The sequence below is a fragment of the Gopherus flavomarginatus genome, chromosome 4 (assembly GCF_025201925.1).
Source record: "Gopherus flavomarginatus isolate rGopFla2 chromosome 4, rGopFla2.mat.asm, whole genome shotgun sequence".
Classification (NCBI taxonomy): Eukaryota; Metazoa; Chordata; order Testudines; family Testudinidae; genus Gopherus; species Gopherus flavomarginatus.
In genome coordinates this window covers 177,275,233-177,299,308 of record NC_066620.1, presented here as the reverse complement: position 1 = coordinate 177,299,308, position 24,076 = coordinate 177,275,233, and the positions used below count along the sequence as shown (strand labels likewise).

Sequence of the window (24,076 nt, the reverse complement as noted above, 5' to 3'; positions counted from 1 at the left end):
AGAAACCAAAGTTTGATCTAAAATTAACATGGCCCTCATTAAATAGATTAAAAACTGAATAACTGGTAGGTCTTAAAATGTAAATAGGGAACCATTATTGAGTGGGTGCATTTTCAATGTACTCTGTATGCTATTTAAGATTTTATCAATGGCCTACAAGAAAACATGAAGTCGTCACTGATAAAATTTTCAAACGACAAAACAATTGGCGGGAGTGGTAAATAATGGAGAGAACAGGCCATTGATACAGAGTGATCTGGATCACTTGGTAAACTGGACGCAGGCAAAAATATATGTTTTAATATGGCTACATGTAAATATATACACCCAGAAACAAAGAATGTAGGTCATACTTACAGGATGGACACTCTGTTCTGGGAAGCAATGACTTTGAAAAAGATTTTGGGGTATGTGGTGGATAATTAGCTGAATATGAGCTCTCACTATGATGCTGTGACCAAAAGAGCTAATGTGATCTGGGAGGCATAAAGAGGGGAGTCTTGAGTAGGAGTAGAGAGGTTGTTTTATCTCTGTAGAATCTAGCCAGTGGTGTGAGCGCTGCTGGGTACTTTGTCCAGTTCTGGTATCCACAGTTCAAGAAAGATATTGATAAATTGGAGAGATTTCAGAGAAGAGCCACAAGAATGATTAAAGGATTAGAAAACGTGCCATGATGGACTCAACGAGCTCAATCTATTTATCTTAACAAAGAGAAGGTTAAGGGGTGACTTGATCACTGTTTATAGGTATCTACATAGATTGAACAGCTCATTAAACATTTGTTCCCTATCAGAGAAAGGTATAGCACAATATGATGCTAGTTGTGGAAGTTGAAGCTAGACAAATTCAGACTGAATAAGGCATAATTTTTAGCAGTTTTGAGTAATTAATCATTGGAACAATTTGCCAAGGGTCATGGTGGATTTTTTCCATCACTGGCCACTTTTAAAATAAGATTGGATGTTTTTTCTAAAAGCTATACTCTAGGACAGGGGTAGGCAACCTATGGCACGCATGTCGAAGGAGGCACGCGAGCTGATTTTCAGTGGCGCACACACTGCCTGCGTCCTGGCCACTGGTCTGGGGGGCTCTGCATTTTAAATTAAATTAAACTTCTTAAACATTTTAAAAACCTTATTTACTTTACATACAACAATAGTTTAGTTATATATTATAGACTTGTAGAAAGAGACCTTCTAAAAACGTTAAAATGTATTACTGGCACACGAAACCTTAAATTAGAGTGAATAAATGAAGACTTGGCACACCACTTCCGAAAGGTTGCCAACCCCTGCCGTAGGAATTATTTTGGGGGAGTTCTATGCCTGTGTTATACAGGAGGTGAGATGATCTCAATGATCTCTTCTGGCCTTGGACTTTTGAGAGTCTATAAGGAAAGAAGAGGCTTAAGTCACAAAGTTTAGATTTGGATCTGGATTCAGATCCGAACTTTTCCAATATTTTCAGAGGAAGCTGTTATGCATAAACTTCAACAAGTTTTTTGGTTTTGGCTGGTTTCTATTAAAAATAGAAATGTGTTGTATTAGATATGTATTTACTTGGCACGATTTACATTAAAAAGATTACTGAGAACTTCATGGTAGAAATATATCAAGGAGCACTTCCTTGTCCTAGAATTTTAGGCTCTCTAGGATCTAATTGTGCAACCCTCATTCACAACAGTGAGCACTTATCTCACTAAATCATTAATAAAAAATGGTTTTTCTCTGCTCAGTTCTAGAAAATGAATTAAAAGGCTGTGGTACCAATGATGAAGAGGAGGAAGAAGGGGAACAATTTGATTTCGATAGTGGCGATGAAATACCAGAAGCAGACAGACAAGCACTTGTGCCATCTGCTTCAGACTCTGGGATTAATGTAGAACATGAAGACACTAACTCCACAGGTAAGCCTTTATATGGCTAGTAGGCCAGGGGAGGACTGCTCAAGTAAGGCTCAAGCCCCATGTTCATCAGATGCTTTTCATGCTGATAGAATTGCTGTAGGTCACAAAAATATTTCCATAGACGGAATGTGAAAGTGATTTAATTTATCCCAAATACTTTTAGTTCCTTATGGACTTAACAAGGAGAAAGGGTAGCTATTGTCCCTGACTGGATTCTTATTCCCCTGCTGCACTTAACCTAGGAAGTGGTTTCCTCATCCCTGTCTTGTGCAAACATCTGCTGTGATGGTAGGGTCTTTGTGACAATGATTATCTGTGGATATCTCTAGGGAAGCTTCATAGGGTGTGTCTACATAGTCTGTGTAAGTGAGCCTCCCGGTGGGGCTCACACTAGCACTCTAAAAATAGCTGTGCAGACAGTGCTTCGAAATTGTGGTTCACACTCTGAAGGCTAGAGAGTGATGTTGGCTTCAGAGCCTGAGCCACTTCAAGGCACAGTTTACATGACTATTTTCAGTTTATTTTCTGATGACCTGGGCTGTGAAGACATAACTGTAGTGTCAACTTGGCAGCTGGGGGGCATGCTTCCCTCAGCTTGGGCAACCTGGTTGGTGGCATTGAGTGGATGTGCTCTTAAAAATAAATGGAGCATATTTTTGTCCCATACATGAAAACAAACCTTTCTTTGACTATTAGGAGCTGTGGACCTGTGTGTCTGTTAAGAGCATTCACCATGTCCATCCACTCTTAGACATGATCTAACCACCAGGCTATAGAGTCACTCACCTAGAAGGTGGGAGAACCAGGATCCCATCCTCCTTGCGCCAATCACTCTTTCATTATTTGTCCAAAGTGGAACATCTTCAACAGGAGAGATTGAGGGAGCCCTGCATCAGATTATCCCATCGCCTCATGGCTAGGGTACTCACCCGAGAGATGGCAGAGCTCTGTTCAAATCTGTTCTCCTTGTCAGATGGAGGGGGAACTTGAACCAGGAGTCTCCTCCCATCCCAGGTGAGTACCCTAACCACTGGGCTAAAAGGACATCACCCCCACCCAATGTGTGTCAGTTCGCCATCTATAAATTGGGGAAAATAGCATTGTCACAACTCACAGGGGTGCTGTGAGAATAAATACTTTAAAAGTGCTCAGATACTACAGTGGCAGAAGCCATATAAAACTAGAGTTACTATTTAGTGCAATATAAATTTCAGCTTGGAAAAGAGATGACTAAGAGGGGATATGATGGAGATCTATAAAATCATGACTGGTGTGGAGAAAGTAAATAAGGTGGTGTTGTTTACTCCTTCTCATAACACAAGAACTTGGGATCACCAAATGAAATTAATAGGCAACAGGTTTAAACAAAAGGAAGTATTTTTTCACACAACACACAGTCAACCTGTGGAACTCCTTGCCAGAGGATGTTGTGAAGGCCAAGACTATACAGGGTTCAAAACAGAACTGGATAAATTCATGAAGGATAGGTCCATGAATGGCTGTTAGCCAGGATGGGCAGGGATGGTGCCACTAGCCTCTGTTTGCCAGAAGCTGGGAATGGACGACAGGGGATGGATTAATTGATGATTACCTCTGGAGAATCTGGCATTGGCCATTGTCTGAGCTAGATGGACCTGTGGTCTGAACCAGTATGGCTGTTCTTCTGTTCTTATGATATAAACGAAAGCTTATGCTGCTTTTATTTGTCAAGGGGATGACAACATAGGTAGAACTGAGAAAATACAAACAACAGAATCCTGTGCAGAGGGCTCTCCAACAAAAGTAAACCCGTATTCAGTCATAAATATTTCACCAATCCAAGAAAAGGATCATTCCTCATCACCAGAACCCAATCCTCAAGATGAAAATGCAAGCTCTAACTTGTCTGGTGGATATTCTGTTCCGGTACCCTGTGGCTATGCTGTACCATCCAATTTACCACTGATGCTGCCGGCATACTCCAGTCCTGTCATAATACGCAGTGTTTCTGTGGACGAAGAAGGTACAATATCTCTTGAATTTACTCCCTCTCAGGTAGCGACCTAGTTTAATTTCAGTGAACCATGTTGCCCTTTCAGTTTTTGTGTAGCACTGTAGAAGTCTGTAGGGAACTCTTTAACAATTGAAAATCATCTCCATCACAGAGTACACAGCTGAACTTCGCTCCCAGTCACCTGAGAAGGATTTTTGTTTATTAAAGAGAAAAAAAATCGATGAAGGACTCTGTATTATTAGGAGTGGGCCATTTAAGAAAAAACTATTGAAGTGGGATTAGTGCACTTCAAAGCAAGCGCGCAAACGCACATTTTTTTTAAACAAAAAAACCCTTCTACATAGTCAGTTTCTTCAAACCATTGGTTCTCAACCATTAGTCGGTGGAGCAAGGACATGAAATTGGTCTCCCAGGTGAGTGCCCTTACCACCAGAGTCACTTACTTTCTCTCTGTCAAGTATTTGATACAGAGTGGAATTATTTCACCTAGAGAGATTGAGAGAGACCCATAACAGATTATTTGATAGGCTAGAGCAAAATGGGAGATCAAAGTTCACATCTCTTCTCCACCTCAGGTAGGGTGAGGGAACTGAACCCTGATCTGCCTCATCCCAGGAGACTGCCCTTACCACTGGACTAAAAGCCATTTTGTGCATTTATGAAGTGTACAGAATAGAAAAAAGCAGTTCATTTTTGGTTGAATGAAACATTTTGTTTGACTTGAAACAAAGTTGTTGTCAATTATTTTTCAATTCACCCACATTTTACTGAATTTTCAGACATGGTTTGACCCGAACCATTTTTTTCTTTTTTTAACTGCTAGCAAACTGAAAAACCAGTCATTCATTCAGCTCTGGGTTCTGGTAACAACTCTGCCACTGACTTGCTGTTCCCCTGTGCCTTAGTATCCCTGTTGCCAGAATGGATATAATAACACCAAGAAGCTTAATTATTTTTGAGAGGTGTTCATAAACCACATTGAGATCTGTAGATAAAGGGCATTTTATAAGAGCAGATTATGGTTAATAGTAGCAGTACTATTAATTGTTTAAGTTAGAAGCTGACATTTGAACGAAAATAATGTTTCAGTCCTAGCATTCTAGTAACTCTGCTTTCTTCTACTCTTTTTAGTTGGTATGCAGTCAGTAACTGAAGATGGCAATAGTAATTCCTTGAGCTCAGAGGATCCCCCAAATAGGTAATTTGGCAACATTTATTTATCTCCAAATCCTAATTCATGAGATGGTTTGTTGGTTACTTTTATATTTTTAGTTTTATTTTTTCTTGTCTGACATTAGCATTGCTGGGTTTTTAACTACTTCAACTTTCATTGTGCTTTGTGGTGCCAGATCATCTCTGTATACTAGCATCAGCACTGGGTGAACTCTTGCATATAAAACCATTACAAGTGACCCTTTGACATCTGTGAAAGAGAGAGGTTTAATTTTCTGCCTTACAGGGAGACTGCAAACACACAGAATTTCTCTGGAAAATGAAGAACAAGTGATTTTATTTATTTAAGCTAATATTGTCAACAATGGGTTGCTAAAGTTAAACTCTTAATTTCATATTAAGTCACTTAGATCTTAAAAACAAAAACATAAAACTTACGTATTGAGTCTGAACTAGCCAACAGTTTTCTAGTGCCTTTTAATTTAAGAATAAGAGGAAAAAGATGAGTAGAACTTAGCTGCTTATTGACATGGTTTAAAACTAACATTGCAAGATTTTTAATTGTGGGTTTTTTTCAAGTGAAGATAACCAGGTCTGTAAAGAAGAAGATGCTCTAGCCAAATGGGTTGCAGATCCTGCAAACACATCATGGATGGAAAGTAAGTGTCAATCAGTCACAGCAGTGTCACTGTGTCAGTAGGTGACTCAGTGTCATCATCAATCACAGCTTTATGACTGGGGACATCTACATTGTCTTTTCCTGCATTTTTCAAATATGTTCCAGAGCTAAATAACAACAATTAAAAAACATGCTTCTCCATTTTTAGTATAGGACCAAATTCTGTTCACAATAAGTGTTTGTTCAAGAAAGTGAAGTCATGTACCAGTAACTGGGGGGATAATTTGGCCCCATCTGATGGATATACACCTCTACCCCAATATAATGCGGTCCTCAGGAGACAAAAAATCTCACTGTGTTATAGGTGAGACTGCATTACATCAGGGTAGGGAGAGGAACTGCTTTTTCTACTCCCTGCCCCAGCTTCACCCCCCCCCCGACCCCGAGGCTTGCCACGCTAATCAGCTGTTTGGCCTGGCAAGCCTGGAAGGCAGGAGGAGAAGTGGAGCAGCGGCAGCGCACTCAGGGAAGGAAGCGGAGATGAGTGGGGAGCAGTTCCTCTGCCCCCCTCCCCCCGGCTTGCTGCGCCAATCAGCTATTTTGCGCGGCAAGCCTGGGAGCGAGGAGAAGCAGAGCTGAGCAGTGCACTCAAGGGAGGAGGCAGAGGTGAACTGGGGCAGGGGGGGCCGCAGCAAGTAAGGTGGGGGTGCAGAGGAACTGGTCCCCGCCACAGTTCACTTTGCCACTGCCGCCTCCTCCCATGAGCATGCCTCTTAGCTCTGCTTCTCTTCCCTCCCAGACTTGCCGCACAAAACAGCTGATTGATGCAGCAAGCCTGGGAGGGAGGAGGGAGAAGCGGAGCTGCGTCGCACTCATGGGAGGAGGTGGAGCGGAGGTGAGCTGGCGGGGGAGGGCCGGGGGAGGGCACAGTAACGGGGGGGCGCAGAGGAACAGCTTGCGGTAACACGAATTCAGATATAATGAGGTGAAGCAGCCCCGTCCCCCAGAGTGCTGCTTTACCGCGTTATATCCGAATTTGCGTTATATCAGTCTGCATTATATTGGGGTAGAGGTGTATATTGAGAAAGAAATTTGCTTATGACCTCTCATGATTCCATCAAGTCCCCAATCTCTTCTTTGGCTGCAGGCCTGTTGGTCTCCTAGAGTGACAGTTGGCCTCCTACAGTGACCTTGCCTTAAAGGAGGGTACTTGTACCTTGGGAGAGTCACTTGGGGCTGAAACTGGCATTATGCAGCTGCCCATGTCTATTTGCCACATATGGCAATTGGATTCATCATGGAGAGATTGAGAGTGAAGAACTCCGGGCAGGCTAAGTGAATCCCTCTATATCCTAATGTGGGAAACCGGCACTTAGCTTGTTGAATTAGTCTCTATCTCAGGGCAGGAAACTGAAAGAAGCTCTGTAGCTTAAAGAGGCGTTCTCCCTGCCTGAGCTGTGTAACATAGCTCAGCCAGGACAAAGAAATGATGCCCACTGGTCTGGAAATGTCTCCGACATGGAAATTGGGAGGAGTGGGCAGTTACCTTATCGCTCCAACCTGTTTCTTAGTTCTCCAACATAATCATTAAATTACTTCCAGTCAGAGTCTGGGTCTTGAACAGTTACATCAGGGATTCTTGACAATGACACCAGTGCCTGCAGTTTAGCACTCATGACAACCTTACAGTAACAATCCAATTGGCTTGCACAAAGGAGGAGAAAACATTTCAGTTGAACCAATTTCAGTTTCAAGCTCCCGAAAGGTTATAAATGATGAAGAAAAAATTGTGATAAATATCATGGATAGTGTGTGTGCTAGACAGATCTAAGGTCACGCTAAAGGATGACTTTGTGTGGTCCCTGGAGATAGAGCGACTCTGTCCCAGGAAACCAAGACTCTCTTGATTTTCAGGGTCTGGTGTTCTGCCCAGATTATTTAGTGAAAGACAGTGTTTTGCCCTGATTTTTTTTTAAACCTTGTAGCCTGGCCCCCTGAAGGAGCCATGGGCCAGCTGAGTCAGTGAAATTCATGGCAGGTTGGGGGAGCACATATATATATGCCAGGTCTGTCAGGTCTGCCACCCTGCTGTGGATGAAGATTGTCAGTGAACACCCTTCCCGCCAGCCCTCCCTTCAGATGGAGTCAGATTCTAGGCAGTTCTGTAAATGATGAACCTATTGGCGGCCCAGCTGTACACAATTATGTCCGGCAGTTTCTGAGCCAGCTGGATTGTGTCAGGGTGTGGGGCGGGGTTGGAACTAAAAAGAGTAAGAAGGAAGATGTAGGACTGAGCATGAATGAGACAGACAAAGAACTGAATACCAGTGGCACGGTGGGGAGGAGAACATTTAGTGTGGTGAATGTCAGGGGAAGTGAAGAAATGGAAGAAATAAACAAAAGCTTAAAAAATAGAGTAAGATGAGTGTGGGCTGCCTTTTCCTTCCTCTCCACTCTCCTGGTCACACCCCAGACACCAGGACAATAGACTGTTTTTTCACCTTGTAAAATCAGATCACCTTAACATCCTAGCTGCAGGGTTGGGTCTAGTGCAGGGATTTGGAATGGGAGAGTGCTGGGAGAGAGCAAAAAAAGAATCGCAGGATGTACAGGAGAGCTCCCTGAGTGCACTTTGCAGCTTAACTGAAATTTCTGCCAGATATAATGATTGCCACATGAGCCATCACTGTTATGATTAATAATATCCATAATAAACATGATTATAATTATACTTTATTTATGTTATTTGATTGAATGGAAGTACTGGCAAAATGCTGATATTTATATGTAAACAGAAAATAGGGTATTGCTCTATTATACACGTTTGCTAATAACACCCAAAGTCTTTGTTGGTCTGAGTCAAATCTAAAAAGCTTTTCCCCACTGTTTTTCCTTTTTGTTATTAGACCCAGATGAAGTAATTTATGATGATGTGCCAAAAGAAGATTCAGACACTGAACCAGGTTTGAGTTTGTGTGGTAGCTTTGATGATGATGATTTAATACAATCACAGGTTTTATTTTAACGCATACATAAAACTATAATATGATCCAGGGGAATTTATATCAGACAGACATATAGGTATAAGTTTCATACCCAAAACTGCATGTAAATGCCATTAACATTGTGTCACAAATCATCAAGTCCTACGAAGTTCCAAATTAAGAACTACTCCTGTCAAAATTTGCCTCCAAAAGCCTCTTCTGTTATGTTGTTCAAAGGCCTGATTCATAGATTCCAAAGCCAGAAGGGACCATTTTGAACATTCAGACCTCTGCCACAGTCACAGTCTTGCCCTTTGGGTATTGTTGTTGTTAAAAAAAAATCTAGAATTATAGAGAGAACTGGCCTAAAAGAGTGTTTTCAAAACCACAAGACTTGGGGATCTTCTTGGGTGAAGTAGAATAGCACCTGATATCTAAATGTAGTGGAGCTTTCTGATGTCTAAAGCTCCAGCTGCTGACTGCCTAGCATGTCAATCCACTCAAGGGTAAAGTTAGCCAGCAACCAAGTCTCAAACAAAATCTGTTCTTTGACCAACTGTAACGTAACAAATCAGGAAGAGAACTCATGCCAATGAGCTCCTTGCACCTAGCAGTCCACTACTCTACTACAGCTTACTGTACATCAATCAGTCAAAGAAGAAATTCGAAGAGGCTGCAACCCACCTATGTATACCTCTGTAGAAAAGTTTTATTCTAACTCCAAACTAACCTAACTCCTTTACTTGATGGAGGGACAAGAGTAGACTTTGAAATCCTGGCACCATTGGTTTTCACCTTGAAAATTGTGAGTAATGGAATGTTGGGTGCAGTGTTGTTTCAAGATATTAGATAATGTGATCTTCAAAGTCACACCTTTCTCAAGTACCTTCCTTACTGGGAAGTCTCCATTTGAACTACATCCCCCATCATACACCAGGACCAGGGATTCCCATGATGCACCATGGTGGCTCCACAAGAGAGGGAGACCAAGATGTAGTTCAGTCTCCAAGCCCAACCCATAGAAGAGAATGAGGCATGAGGAACCTGAACTACAATCAAATCCGAATCAAAATCTTTGGTTTTGAATCAAAAGTTTTCAGCTGAAAATTTTCAGCTTTCTATTTTTAACTGAAAAGTCTAAACTTTCCATGGGGGGAAAAACTGGTTTTTGTGACCATCTGAACTGATAATTTTGCAATTAACATCTAAGGATTTGTTTGTTTTTAAACTGAGAACAGGTTGGGAATGCATATTTATCCTATTGGATGAATTAATTTCTTGAATTTATAAGGAATTTTTAAAGTAATCACACCATGTTTAATGATGAATAGTATTAGGAATTTAGAATGTGTGCTGTTTGTAGTAATGTTTGTACCTTTATAATCCGCAATCTGTATGTGTTTTAACAGGAAGACACTGTCCCTGTCTCATGAATTTCCCAAATATGAGGCCCCCATTCTGCAGTTCAGGCAGATCCATTGAATTCACTGGAGTTTAGCTTGGGGGCAGGATCTACCCACACTGCTGTCATTGCGGAACTGGGGCCAATGACTCCTTCTCATAAGTGCTGTATTGTGCAAATCTCCCCTTGGAGTCAGTGGGAGTTTTATACACAGATTGTTTACAGGACTGGACCCCAAATCAGAGCTATTTAACTATATATGATCCACAAATTTTAGAGTTTGCTGTCAGTACAATGATTTTTTTTGTTAAATTCTCTGTTTTGCTGGAATGCCATTGAATGGTGCCATGCAGGAAGTGTGTTTTTTTTAAGAACAGACTATATTTATGGAAAAAACTCAGCTAGATTCAAAAGCTGAGTTTCAGCATTTCCAGGAGTTCACTTTCTGTTAATACCAAATGCTTTAAGTAATATTAATTAATATTACAAAACTATTACTTATCAAATTTTAGTTTTTGAATTTAATAAGTATTAGGCCATTCAAATGTGCAAAAATAAAGTCAAATTTTTTTCCTCTGAAACATTTTGTCATTTACATATAACCTACATCTTGTCTCTTTTTTTGTATACTGTTGCATAAATCAAACATTATCTACAAAGTGCTGGTCAGGTGTGCTGAGTTTTACTGCAGAACAGTTTGTAATTATGATCTCCCAGAAAGTAGAAATTTATAATACAAGTGCCTACCTACCTTAATTGTAATGGTACAAATAATGCCATTTATACTTATGAAAGCAAATACCTGCTTTCTCATGATTATTTGGCCGTAAAATCTTTCCATTTCATTTAGAATCAATGGCTGATGCCTGTGCCAGCTAAAACATCAGTCACAGTAAAGATGGAAAGTAGGAGACAGACGTTAATAAAGCAATTAAAAGCATTTCCCCAAACAATGAAGTCATTTTTAATAACCGATTCAATTGGTAATTGTGCAAACTGTTTTTCATTAATTTTTAGCTGACAGCACTTGGAGTGGCTGCTGATATGAAGCCACTTGGTTAGTGATCGGAAAAAGCTTAATGTTTTGAGCTCTTAATCTAGTTTATACATAAGGTAATGCTCCTTGATAATTTGAGGTGATGCATTCATGACTGCTGATTATGAATGTAGCTGGGAGGATGAAAGTGGGTTATGAAGCATAGTTCTTGCTATACTTATGTCTAATCCATTCTACTTAAAGTGATAACTTTTTAATTTGTTCCTAACCAGAATACTTCATCTGTTGTGTGTATTGATCATGAAAAGGTTCCTAAAGTGAGGTAGTATATGTGGTAGCAAGATACATCAAGGGGAATTTACATATAGAGGGTCAATTCCTGCTCACCATATGCATGGTAGTAATTATGTTGACATCCCACTGAACTTGCGTGCACAATGAGCAGCATTTGTTCAAAGATCTACTGTATATAAAATAAAAACATATAGAGGCAAATCCTGCCTTAGCACCAGCAAACCAGCACAATAAAGATGAACACATATATTGGACATCCCTCCTTGAAGAGGTCACCCTAGGAAGCATGGTGTGGGCACCAGAGCATTAGCCATACATGCTACTGTGGTGCACCAGATTGATATCTGCCTGGAAGCTTGAACGCTGAGAAAAGGCTTCCTACTGCTATCTATGCAGTGTTGCAAAGGGCAGACTATAGCCCAGGGATCGGCAACCTTTGGCACGCGGCCTGCCAGGGTAAGCACCCTGGTGGGCCGGGCCGGTTTGTTTACCTGCCGCGTCCGAAGGTTCAGCCAATCGCAGCTCCCACGGGCCGCAGTTTGTCATTCCAGGCCAATGGGGGCTGCAGGAAGTGGCGTGGGCTGAGGGATATGCTGGCTGCTGCTTCCCGCAGCCCCCATTGACCTGGGATGGTGAACTGCGGCCAGTGGGAGCTGTGATCGGCCAAACCTGTGGAAGCAGCAGGTAAACAAACGGCCTGGCCCTCCAGGGTGCTTACCCTGGTGGGCCATAGGCCGAGGGTTGCCAATCCATGCTGTAGCCAATAGGAAACAGGCACTTTGGAATTAAAACACTTCTTTGATGCTAAGTAAAATATTGTATTTTCTTTTGTGTTTTGGTATTAACACATGCAGAGGAAATGATTTATGATGATGTTGAAAACGGAGATGAAGGTGGAAACAGCTCCCTAGAATATGGATGGAGTTCAAGTGAGTTTGAAAGCTATGAAGAGCAAAGTGACTCAGAGTGCAAAGACGGATTTCCCAGCTCCTTTTTGCGAGGCAACCACAAAAGACAGGTATGTAACCCACAGCAGTCTTTCCTTATTAGTTTTTTCTAATTACCCTGATTGCTCAACATTTACCTTGTCCAGTTGTCCCCATACCCTCTCATGAACCCAGCTTTCAAGGACAAAGAGCATCTTTGCAAATGAGCTCTGAATAATGTTCCATCTAATTTTTGAAAGGCCATGTGCACAAAAAATTTCTTCTGTGCAGATTTTTGAAACAGAGTTCAGATTTGTGCGCCATGAGGCAAATGCACCAAGTGGGTAAAATGTTTATACATGTAAAAAGTTTTAAGTTGCAGTTTGTGATGATAATAGTTTTACACCATGTTATTTTATAAATGTCATTTTTAAATACTTAGAAAAAGGAAATTTAACCATTCTTCATGAAACAGAAGTTAGTTTTAAGCATTATGCTTTATGATCTTTTTTAATAGACAATCACAAGCATATATCAAGCACATATTAATCATGATCATTATCAGTCCATAGGCTTCTGCCCGTTGGTGTCCACTTTCATCTTTCATTCTATATACATGTCTGAAAAGATTTTGATAAACATATAGTAAAGACAATGTAATAAGTATGCCATTATGTCAATTTATAAGGGTTTTCAGATAGAGACATCATAAGTAAAAAAAAAAAAAAAGAAAAACGAGTTCGTATTTTAAATTTAAAATTTTCCTAACAAATATCAATAAATGATTATCAGCCAAGAAGAAGATATGTAATTACAAATGCATTTTATATTCTTTATTGGTCAAAATGTCAAAGATTACTAAACTAACCTTACTGTTTTTCCTGCAATCTTTTTCATTTGCCCATTCAATATAAACTGTCCAGATCTCTCAGTCCTCCATCCAGCTGGTAACTCTTAATACACATCAGCATGTCCAAATGATCTACTTGTAAACGATTCCGTTTGTTTTTTAGAGTGGTCATTAAACTAATGCAATGCTCACAGTCTGCAGTTGATGCTAGGAATGTTCCTCCAATATCCATCAACTTTGCAAGATACTGAAACTTTTCGTTCTGGTGAGCAAATGTCACCATCTCCGGGAAACTTAAAACCAATTGGCGTTTGATTGTTTCAGCTCTTGCAAACTTGAAGTCATTGTACTGACTGACTATAACAATCTGCTCAGCAAGAAAGTCTTTGTATATTGAACATAAGGATTTGACCTGATGAATTCCAAAATTGAAGTCACACTTAACTATTGCTGCACAGTCAAAAGCGGACCACTCCAAGACTTCATCCTCTGGAAACCTGTCTGCCAAATGTGCACACATGATGTTTATGAAAGTTATTATGGGACTGGTATCAATTTCATTATTTTCTTGAGAGCTCATATCTAAGAGAGTCTTAACTTTGTCACTCCATAAGACTGAATCTCCAAAGTACTGTCTTCTGATCTTGTTCAGTTTACGTAGGTGTTGTTCAGGGACTAGGTGAAATGCTTCAAGAGGTGTAAGACCCCGTTTCTGGAGCAGCGTAGATAGTGAAGCCAGCTCTGACAAAACATCATTCAAAACTTCTAATGTTATTCGGTATTCCATCATATTCAGCTTTTTGTTGCAGTATTTAGAAACTAGATCAGTATCTTTGTCTTGCTCAAAATGTTCCAGAAGAGGATTATAGTTGCAAATAATTGCTCAAAGTGCAAAGTGCGTAGATAAGCAGCACACTTCATTGCCTTAAAGCCACTGGCTCACATTCAGAAGCATCTACTATTTCCTGAAATTTGCATTTTCTCCTGGATGACTGATAGAACACCATGTAGACAGTTCTTATTAAGGTTTTGATGTCTCTTATCAGCTTGACCTCTTTCCATGCATCAGAAATCCCCAAGTCTTCCCAGTGTGTGATGCAATGTTGCTGGACTAAGTGTAGAATATATCAGCTGAGCCACCACGCCATTGAGTTTGCCCAACATCACGGAGGCACCATCAGATGTGAACATCACCATTTTAATTAGATCAAGTTGGTATTTTTTATAAAACTCTTTGATTGCAGATACTATTGAAACAGTATCAGAGGGATAGCCATGTTAGTATGGATCTGTAAAAAGTGACAGAGTCCTGTGGCACCTTATAGACTAACAGCCATCTAAAATAGCATCACATTTGTGCAATTGTAGTAATCCACCAAACAAAGTTATATGGTCCGCAGAATTTATGGATCTATATTCAAAGTAGAGTATCAAGTATCTGTTAATGGATATATCAGTGCTTTCATCAACAAGTAGAGTATGAAAGATTGCTGATACTATTTCATGCATGAGGTCATTTTGGACAATGCAGTTAATTTCAAAAAATTTTAAAAGCATAATTTTTACTTCTCCAGCTCACTGGTATGCGCACATACTGTTCTATATGGTCATTAGTATCCTGAACAAAAGGCATTGAGCTGTTCATTTTAATAGCCAACAACACACTGTCAATAAATACCTCGATTTCTTCTGGGCTTGAGCGCTTGCATTCAAGATGAATTTGCCTCCTCTACTTTTCATCTGGACTTTCAAGCATCATGCTAAGCAATCCACTCCGTAAGGAAGGGTTTGTGTTTCTATGTCTTGTTACACCATCTATATGAGACTTACTTGACAGATGATGCTTTAAGAAATCCAACTTCCATACATCATTCCACATTCTTCCTGTTGAAAATTCTCCCAAAGCTGTGACATCTTGACAATATACACAAATCACTCCATTGTCGTCCTCATATGTGAATATTTCATGAAGTTTAACAAGTATTACACGATGTGACTTTGATGTAACCATCTCTGTAGTCTCATCCAACCATCCAGATTTAAATGAAGTCACTGTTCTTTTATGCTTTAGACCTCTAGACAGTGACATTTTGGGACTGTTTTTTTTACCAGATTGGTTTATTTAAAATTAATACTTTTATTATATGGCTACTATTTCAATGCTCTGAACAGCGTGACTCGACAAAAGGGTAAACAGGAGATGATTCAGATCAGAATACTGGAAGTTTGTGCATAGCAAAAAAAAAAGTGGCAAAAAAAAATGGGAAAATTGTAAAACATCACGAATACATGTATGAAGTCCAATGCCTTTGAATGATTTCAGTCACGAAAACAACACTTACCTTTGTTAATTTTTGGGAAATCTTTGCAGTTCCATAGCAACTACTATCATAACCTTAGTCCCAGATTTGGACCTTAGCGTCCAAAATATGGGGGTTAGCATGAAAACCTCCAAGCTTAGTTACCAGCTTGGACCTGGTACTTGCTGCCACCACCCAAAAAATTAGAGTGTTTTGGGGCACTCTGGTCCCTCTGAAAAACCTTCCCTGGGGACCCCAAGACCCAAATCCCTTGAGTCTCACAACAAAGGGAAATAATCCTTTTTCCCTTCCCCCCTCCAGGTGCTCCTGGAGAGATACACAGACACAAGCTCTGTGAAACTACACAGAGTGACTCTCCCTCTCCGTTCCCAATCCTGGAACAAAAGTACTTTCCTATTCCCCCAGAGGGAATGCAAAATCAGGCTAGCAAATCCAACACACAGATCTCCCCGATTTCTTCCTCCCACCAATTCCCTGGTGAATACAGACTCAATTTCCCTGAAGTAAAGAAAAACTCCAACCGGTCTTAAAAGAAAGCTTTATATAAAAAGAAAGAAAAATACATACAAATGGGCTCTCTGTATTAAGATGATACAATACAGGATCGATTGCTTAAAAGAATATTGAATAAACAGCCTTATTCAAAAAGAATACAAATCAAAGCACTCCAGCACTTATATTCATGCAAATACCAAAGAAAAGAAACCATATAACTTACTATCTGATCTCTTTGTCCTTACACTTAGAAACAGAAGACTAGAAAGTAGAAACTGCTTCTCCAAAGCTCAGAGAAAGCAGGCAGACAGACAAAGACTCAGACACAAACTTCCCTCCACCCAGAGTTGAAAAAATCCGGCTTCCTGATTGGTCCTCTGGTCAGGTGCTTCAGGTGAAAGAGACATTAACCCTTAGCTATCTGTTTATGACACGCCCCCCAAATTGCAGACAGTGGGGAAGCTCACTGGCGGCTATTTCCTTCTAGAACTTGAAAATAAACAGATTAATACAACACATACACCTTTACCTATACTCCTAAGTATATAACTAACAGACTTCTACATTTTAAGAACACTTTTTAACTACTGAATTCTGGGAAACTCTCACGGGAGAGTGCATCAGCAACTTTATTAGAAGCTCCTGTGATGTGTTGAATTTCAAAATCAAAATCTTGGAGAGCTAAACTCCAACGAAGAAGTTTCTTGTTGTTCCCCTTGGCAGTCTGAAGCCACTTTAGTGCAGCATGGTCAGTTTGTAGTTGGAACTGCCGTCCCCAAACATATGGGCGTAGCTTTTCCAGGGCGTACACAATGGCATAGCATTCCTTTTCACTGACTGACCAGTGACTTTCCCTCTCAGACAGTTTCTTGCTGAGAAATACGACAGGATGGAAGTTGTGATCTGTTGCTTCCTGCATGAGCACTGCTCCTATACCACGCTCAGATGCATCTGTGGTTACTAGGAATGGCTTGTCAAAGTCCGGGGCCCTGAGCACAGGGTCAGACATGAGCGTTGCCTTAAGTTGGGTAAAGGCCTTTTGACACTCATCAGTCCACTTAACTGCATTTGGCTGGGTCTTTTTGGTCAGGTCGGTCAATGGGGCAGCGATTTGGCTGTAGTGTGGTACAAATCGCCTGTAGTATCCGGCCAAGCCTAAGAAGGATTGGACCTGTTTCTTTGACCTTGGGACAGGCCACTTTTGGATAGCATCCACTTTGGCCTGTAGGGGGTTTATGGTTCCTCGACCCACCTGGTGCCCCAGGTAAGTCACTCTGTTTTGGCCTATTTGACACTTTTTGGCCTTAACAGTTAGTCCTGCCTGCCTGATGCGCTCAAAGACCTTTTCCAGGTGTAGTAGGTGTTCGGGCCAGGAGTCTGAAAAAATGGCCACATCATCGAGGTAGGCAACTGCAAATTCTCCCAGTCCAGCTAGTAGACCATCTACCAGCCTCTGGAAGGTGGCGGGTGCATTTCGAAGGCCGAAAGGAAGGACATTGAATTCATACACCCCCGCATGGGTGACGAATGCTGACCTCTCCTTGGCAGGTTTATCTAGCCGTTCTTGCCAGTACCCCTTGGTTAAGTCTATTGTAGAGATGAACTGGGCACGTCCCAACTTCTCCAATAGCTCATCGGTGCGTGGCATTGGATAGTTGTCCGGACGAGTTACCGCATTTAGCTTACGGTAGTCCACGCAAAAGCGTATTTCCCCATCTGGTTTGGGTACCAGAACCACTGGAGATGCCCATGCACTGGTAGATGGGCGGATTATACCCATCTGTAGCATGTTCTGGATCTCCCGTTCTATAGCAACTTGGGCATGAGGAGACACCCGGTAGGGTGGGGTTCTGATTGGGTGAGCATTACCTGTATCAATGGAGTGGTATGCCCGTTCAGTCCGTCCTGGGGTGGCTGAGAACAATGGGGCGAAGCTAGTGCACAGCTCCTTGATTTGTTGCCGCTGCAGACGTTCCAGGGTGGTTGAGAGGTTCACCTCTTCCACGCCACCGTCTTTTTTCCCGTCGTAGTAGACACCGTCAGGCCACTCAGCATCATCTCCCTGGACTGTAAACTGACAAACCTGTAAGTCTCTGGAATAAAAAGGCTTGAGAGAATTAACATGGTACACTTCAGGCTTTAGGGAGGAATTGGGAAATGCTATGAGGTAGTTTACAGCTCCCAGGCGCTCTTGGACCGTGAATGGCCCTTCCCATGATGCTTCCATCTTATGGGCCTGTTGCGCCTTCAAGACCATAACCTGGTCTCCTACCTTGAAGGAATGTTCTCTGGCATGTCTGTCATACCAGGCCTTTTGCTCTTCCTGAGCATCCTTTAGGTTCTCTCTAGCAAGGGCTAAAGAGTGACAGAGGGTGCTTTGTAGGTTGCTTACAAAGTCCAGAATGTTAGTTCCTGGAGAAGGCGTAAACCCCTCCCATTGCTGCTTCACCAACTGTAATGGCCCCTTAACCTCGTGACCATACACAAGTTCAAATGGTGAAAACCCTAAACTGGGATGTGGTACAGCCCTGTAGGCAAACAGCAACTGCTGCAACACTAGGTCCCAATTATTGGAGAATTCGTTGATGAATTTTTGTATCATGGCCCCCAAAGTTCCATTGAACCTTTCCACCAGGCCATTGGTTTGATGGTGGTACGGGGTGGCAACCAAGTGATTCACCCCATGAGTTTCCCACAGTTTTTCCATGGTCCCTGCCAGGAAATTAGACCCTGAATCTGTAAGGATGTCGCAGGGCCAACCTACCCTGGCAAAGATGTCTGTTAAGGCCAGGCAGACAGTGTTAGCCCTGGTGTTGCCTAGAGCTACTGCTTCTGGCCATCGGGTAGCAAAGTCCACTAAAGTCAGTACGTACTGCTTTCCTCTGGGCGTCTTTTTTGGGAAAGGGCCCAGAATATCCACAGCTACTCTCTGAAATGGGACCTCAATTATGGGGAGTGGCTGGAGAGGGGCCTTGACCTGGTATTGAGGCTTTCCCACTCTTTGGCATACCTCACAAGACCGGACATACTTGGCAACATCCTTGCCGATCCCCTCCCAGTGGAAGGACTTCCCCAACCGGTCCTTGGTTCTGTTCACCCCAGCATGGCCACTGGGATGATCATGGGCTAAGCTTAAGAGCTTTCCCCGGTACTTAGTTGGAACCACCAACTGTTTTTGCAGCTGCCATTCTTCCCAGTGTCCACCAGAAAGAATTTCCTTGTATAAAAGTCCTTGGTCTATAACAAACCGGGATCGATTAGAAGAGCTGAGAGGCGGTGGGGTGCTCCCTGCCGCCGCCCAAGCTTTCTGAAGGCTGTCATCTGCTTCCTGCTCAGTCTGGAACTGTTCCCTTGAGGCTGGGGTCACCGTTCTTCCTCAGACTGTGGACTTGGGCTTGGTCCCTCTGGAAGCAATGTAGGTGATGGGGTTGTTTCCGTTGCTGGTGAACCGCTCTCCGCTGGTGCACCTGAGGGTATTTCAGGCTCTGGCTGAGCCTTTTGGGTATGGCTGTCTGTTGCTTCTGCCAGTTTTGGCTCGCTGGCGCCCTCTGGCGTTGAGTTTGAAGATGTAGTTGCACTTGCTGGTGCTGGTTGCTGTTCCAGTTCCAGGCCTGGGACTGGAGATGCTGTGGCTGTTTCAGTGGTAGGCATGGAATCCGGGTCCACTACCTCTGTCTGGGTCTCTGGTAACACAGACGGGGCGTCTGTGGACGGCTCAGGAACAGGAATGGGTCTGGAAGCTTGCCTGGTTTGGCTACGTGTAACCATTCCCACTCTCTTGGCCTGCTTCACCTGGTTGGCCAAGTCTTCCCCCAGTAGCATGGGGATAGGATAATTGTCATAGACTGCAAAAGTCCACATTCCTGACCAGCCTTTGTACTGGACAGGCAGTTGAGCTGTAGGCAAGTCTACAGCTTGTGACATGAAGGGGTAAATTGTAACTTTGGCCTTTGGGTTGATGAATTTGGGGTCAACAAAGGATTGGTGGATAGCTGACACTTGTGCCCCCGTGTCTCTCCACGCAGTAACCTTCTTTCCGCCCACTCTCAAATTTTCCCTTCGCTCCAAGGGTATTTGAGAGGCATCCGGGCCTGGGGATCTTTGGTGTGATGGTGGTGTAATGAATTGCACTCGCATGGTGTTCTTGGGACAGTTGGCCTTGATATGTCCCAGTTCATTACACTTAAAGCATCTTCCATCTGATGGGTCACTGGGCCGAAGTGAGTTACTGGAGACTGGTGAGGTTGAAGGGTAGGGTATCTGTGGCTTTACTTGGGTGGTATGTGGGGTCTTTGGTTGTCCTCGGTTGTAGGGTTTATGGTCTGTGTGCCCCCTGGGGTAATCGTTCCCCTTGACAGTAGCTTTCTTGCTTTCTGCCAGTTCCATCCATTTGGCTCCAATTTCCCCCGCCTCAGCGATATCTTTGGGATTTCCATCTTGTATGTACCGTGTGATGTCTTCAGGAACACCATCCAAGAACTGCTCCATTTGTATGAGGAGGTGCAGTTCTTCCAAGGTTTGAATGTTGTTTCCTGTTATCCAGGCCTCATAGTTTTTTGCAATGTAGTAGGCGTGTTTGGGAAATGACACCTCTGGTTTCCACTTTTGGGTTCTGAAGCGCCGACGGGCATGATCTGGGGTTATCCCCATTCTGTATCTGGCCTTGGTTTGAAAAAGTTTATAGTCATTCATTTGCTGCTTAGGCATTTCAGCTGCCACCTCTGCTAAAGGTCCACTGAGCTGTGACCTCAATTCTACCATGTACTGGTCTTCGGGAATGCTGTACCCAAGACAGGCTCTTTCAAAATTTTCCAAGAAGGCCTCGGTGTCATCACCTGCCTTGTAGGTGGGAAATTTCCTGTGCTGTGGAGCAATAATGGGCACCGGGTTGTTAGGGTTGGCTGGCACATGCAGCCCAGCTTTTGCCAACTCCAGTTCATGTTTTCTCTGTTTTTCCTTCTCTTCATTCTCTTTTTGTTGTTTTTCCATTTCTTTTTGTTGTTTTTCCATTTCTCGGTGGTGGGCCGCCTCCTCTTCTTCTTGCTTCCTTCTGTGGGCCAACTCTTCTTCTGCTTGTTTCCTTCGGTAGGCTACCTCTTCTTCTTCTAGTTTTCTTTTGTGTGCTGCCTCTTGGGCTGCCTGTTCTCTTTGGAAGGCTGCCAGTTTGATGCTTTCTTCCTTTTCTTTCATCTCCATCTGTCGCCTGTGTTCAGCTTCTTTGATTTGTTCTTCGGCCTCAATTTTTGCCTTAGAAGTCATGGTTCCTGTTTTCTTGTGTTGGGGTGCCCTCCGGTGTTTATCTTCTGAACTGCAGGTTCTGTTGCCTCCTGAAGTCTGCCTAGCAACAGTGCTTTTTTCCTTTTCTCTCTCTAGCTAATGTTCAATGAAAGGAAACCAGAAAAACCACTTTATTTGCATGCATATAGTGCTGGTACTGGAGGGCTATTGCATGACAAAAGACCCTTAACAGTCTGGTAATGGCTTCTCGCTTAACATGCAAGCCACAAACTGCCAGAGAGAGCAGAAAAAAAAAATTCTCTCTGGTTCCCTTTTAAAACCAACTGTTTCTCTCTGCTAAAAAGCCCTTAGCAGAGAAAAGAAAAATATAATATTCCTACTGGCTTCTGGATTCTGTCTATATCCCACCCGCTGCTACACCATATCATAACCTTAGTCCCAGATTTGGACCTTAGCGTCCAAAATATGGGGGTTAGCATGAAAACCTCCAAGCTTAGTTACCAGCTTGGACCTGGTACTTGCTGCCACCACCCAAAAAATTAGAGTGTTTTGGGGCACTCTGGTCCCTCTGAAAAACCTTCCCTGGGGACCCCAAGACCCAAATCCCTTGAGTCTCACAACAAAGGGAAATAATCCTTTTTCCCTTCCCCCCTCCAGGTGCTCCTGGAGAGATACACAGACACAAGCTCTGTGAAACTACACAGAGTGACTCTCCCTCTCCGTTCCCAATCCTGGAACAAAAGTACTTTCCTATTCCCCCAGAGGGAATGCAAAATCAGGCTAGCAAATCCAACACACAGATCTCCCCGATTTCTTCCTCCCACCAATTCCCTGGTGAGTACAGACTCAATTTCCCTGAAGTAAAGAAAAACTCCAACTGGTCTTAAAAGAAAGCTTTATATAAAAAGAAAGAAAAATACATACAAATGGGCTCTCTGTATTAAGATGATACAATACAGGGTCGATTGCTTAAAAGAATATTGAATAAACAGCCTTATTCAAAAAGAATACAAATCAAAGCACTCCAGCACTTATATTCATGCAAATACCAAAGAAAAGAAACCATATAACTTACTATCTGATCTCTTTGTCCTTACACTTAGAAACAGAAGACTAGAAAGTAGAAACTGCTTCTCCAAAGCTCAGAGAAAGCAGGCAGACAGACAAAGACTCAGACACAAACTTCCCTCCACCCAGAGTTGAAAAAATCCGGCTTCCTGATTGGTCCTCTGGTCAGGTGCTTCAGGTGAAAGAGACATTAACCCTTAGCTATCTGTTTATGACAACTACGGCCAGGCATTTTGACTTATTCGCACGTACTTGAGTTTGTACACAGCCAAGTGAACAGACTATAAGAAGATGTGTGGGTCCTGATGTGATCAACGTTCCACATTCGAAATGCTGGTGGGGAGGGATATGAACGATTCATTGCCTTCCTTTCCCTTTTTCCACCTTGCCAGCTAGTAGAATCTGGCTGTGTTGATAGATGGCGAGCGAACAATATCAAAAGTTGCCCATAAATGATATTTCAGCCTGGCTCTGACATTGCATGAACAAAAAATGAAATACTGTGTTTCGCTGTGTGTGCGGGGTTTAGGATGTGTGTGTGTGCGTGCAGACATGAACAGCTTAGAGGGAAGAGTGGCTCTGAACCAGTAAGAGAATGAGGATTGAAGGCAAAACATAAAAGGAAAAAATTGGTGAAAATGTAAAGGGAAACAAATCTGCACATAGGCTATCAAAGTGGGTTGTTTGTTTCCCGTGAGCTGTTCATGACCTTTTCCATTTCTGCAGCTGCTGACATAGTGTAAGTGGCAAATGAGTGTGAGAAGTAGTGTGAAGAGTAGAATTGGGTGACCGTCATGGATTTTTGAGGCTGTTCAATCCGCATGAATGGGTTTGCAGAATTCACAAAACTAGTCAGTTTGCAAACATTTCTCAGCCCCCTTTGATTTTAACTCTTTATTTTATTGCTCAGCTGTGATTCAACTTTGAAAAAATGATTATTGTAGCTGAAGGGAAGCCTATGCTATGTATTGAGGGATAGAAAGACTCAAAGTCTCCCTGGGGAAGGTGGATCGTCTGTATACAAGCTGTATAGTGCCTGATTTTCTGGTCTCGTACCTTTGTTCTCCATTGCTCCTGGAGGCAGCCCTGGACTGGTTCAGTGCCTAGAGTACATTAAACTCAGGCTGCTCTAGTTTCTACCAGCTGCTAGTGATCCTCTAATCATTTCAGAACTGGGATTTGTTAGGGTGCATGATGCTCCAGCCCCCTGTGCCAAGGTGGTCAGGACTAGGTATTGCGGATCTAGCTGTTGCAGCAGATTTGCAGAGGAACACAAAGATGGGTAAGGTATTGAGGGCTGAGAGGTAGCCTATACTCTGAATCCGTATTTGAATTACAAGTTATATCTCTCCTGTCCTCTGGTTGGTTGGTTGTTTTTGGTCTTTCTTCCTACTCTATCTCCAGGTTTTTTGCCTTATATTTAAATAGTTACATTTTCTCTCTGCCATTACACTGCTCGTTTTCTTGCATTTCCTTTTACAAGGATTGCAAACCCAATAATGTAGCAATTTCAAACACAAAATGTTCAATTGGGTACAAAGTTAGGGAGAAAAAATTCACCATGGAGAGAAGACTAAACAGAGAAAATGTTGTTATACAGATTTGATATAAGACCTTATATGGAATAGAATAGAACAGAATTCCACAGGCTCCACATTTTGATTTCACAGATTTCTTAACTCACTGCTCTTCCTGTCACTGCTCCATCCATTGCCCTATATCCCATCCATGCAGAATCAGGATCAGGAACTCGGGTGGGGAGGAGAAATGACTGAAGAACTGTATCTGATTAAGAGAGACTAGTTAAGCA

At 42.4% G+C, this 24,076-nt stretch overlaps 1 protein-coding gene across 2 annotated transcripts in view; it reads left to right on the top strand.

The window, feature by feature from the left end:
• Window positions 1–24,076, top strand: part of ARHGEF10 (Rho guanine nucleotide exchange factor 10) — a 188,457-nt gene that overhangs the window by 68,394 nt on the left and 95,987 nt on the right. For both annotated transcript variants that reach the window (XM_050950620.1, XM_050950619.1), the window contains exons 3-8: window positions 1,736–1,906; window positions 3,618–3,908; window positions 5,031–5,097; window positions 5,652–5,731; window positions 8,598–8,654; window positions 12,223–12,386. In XM_050950620.1, coding sequence (XP_050806577.1) covers window positions 1,736–1,906; window positions 3,618–3,908; window positions 5,031–5,097; window positions 5,652–5,731; window positions 8,598–8,654; window positions 12,223–12,386 — 830 coding nt within the window. The remainder of the gene's footprint in view (window positions 1–1,735; window positions 1,907–3,617; window positions 3,909–5,030; window positions 5,098–5,651; window positions 5,732–8,597; window positions 8,655–12,222; window positions 12,387–24,076) is intronic.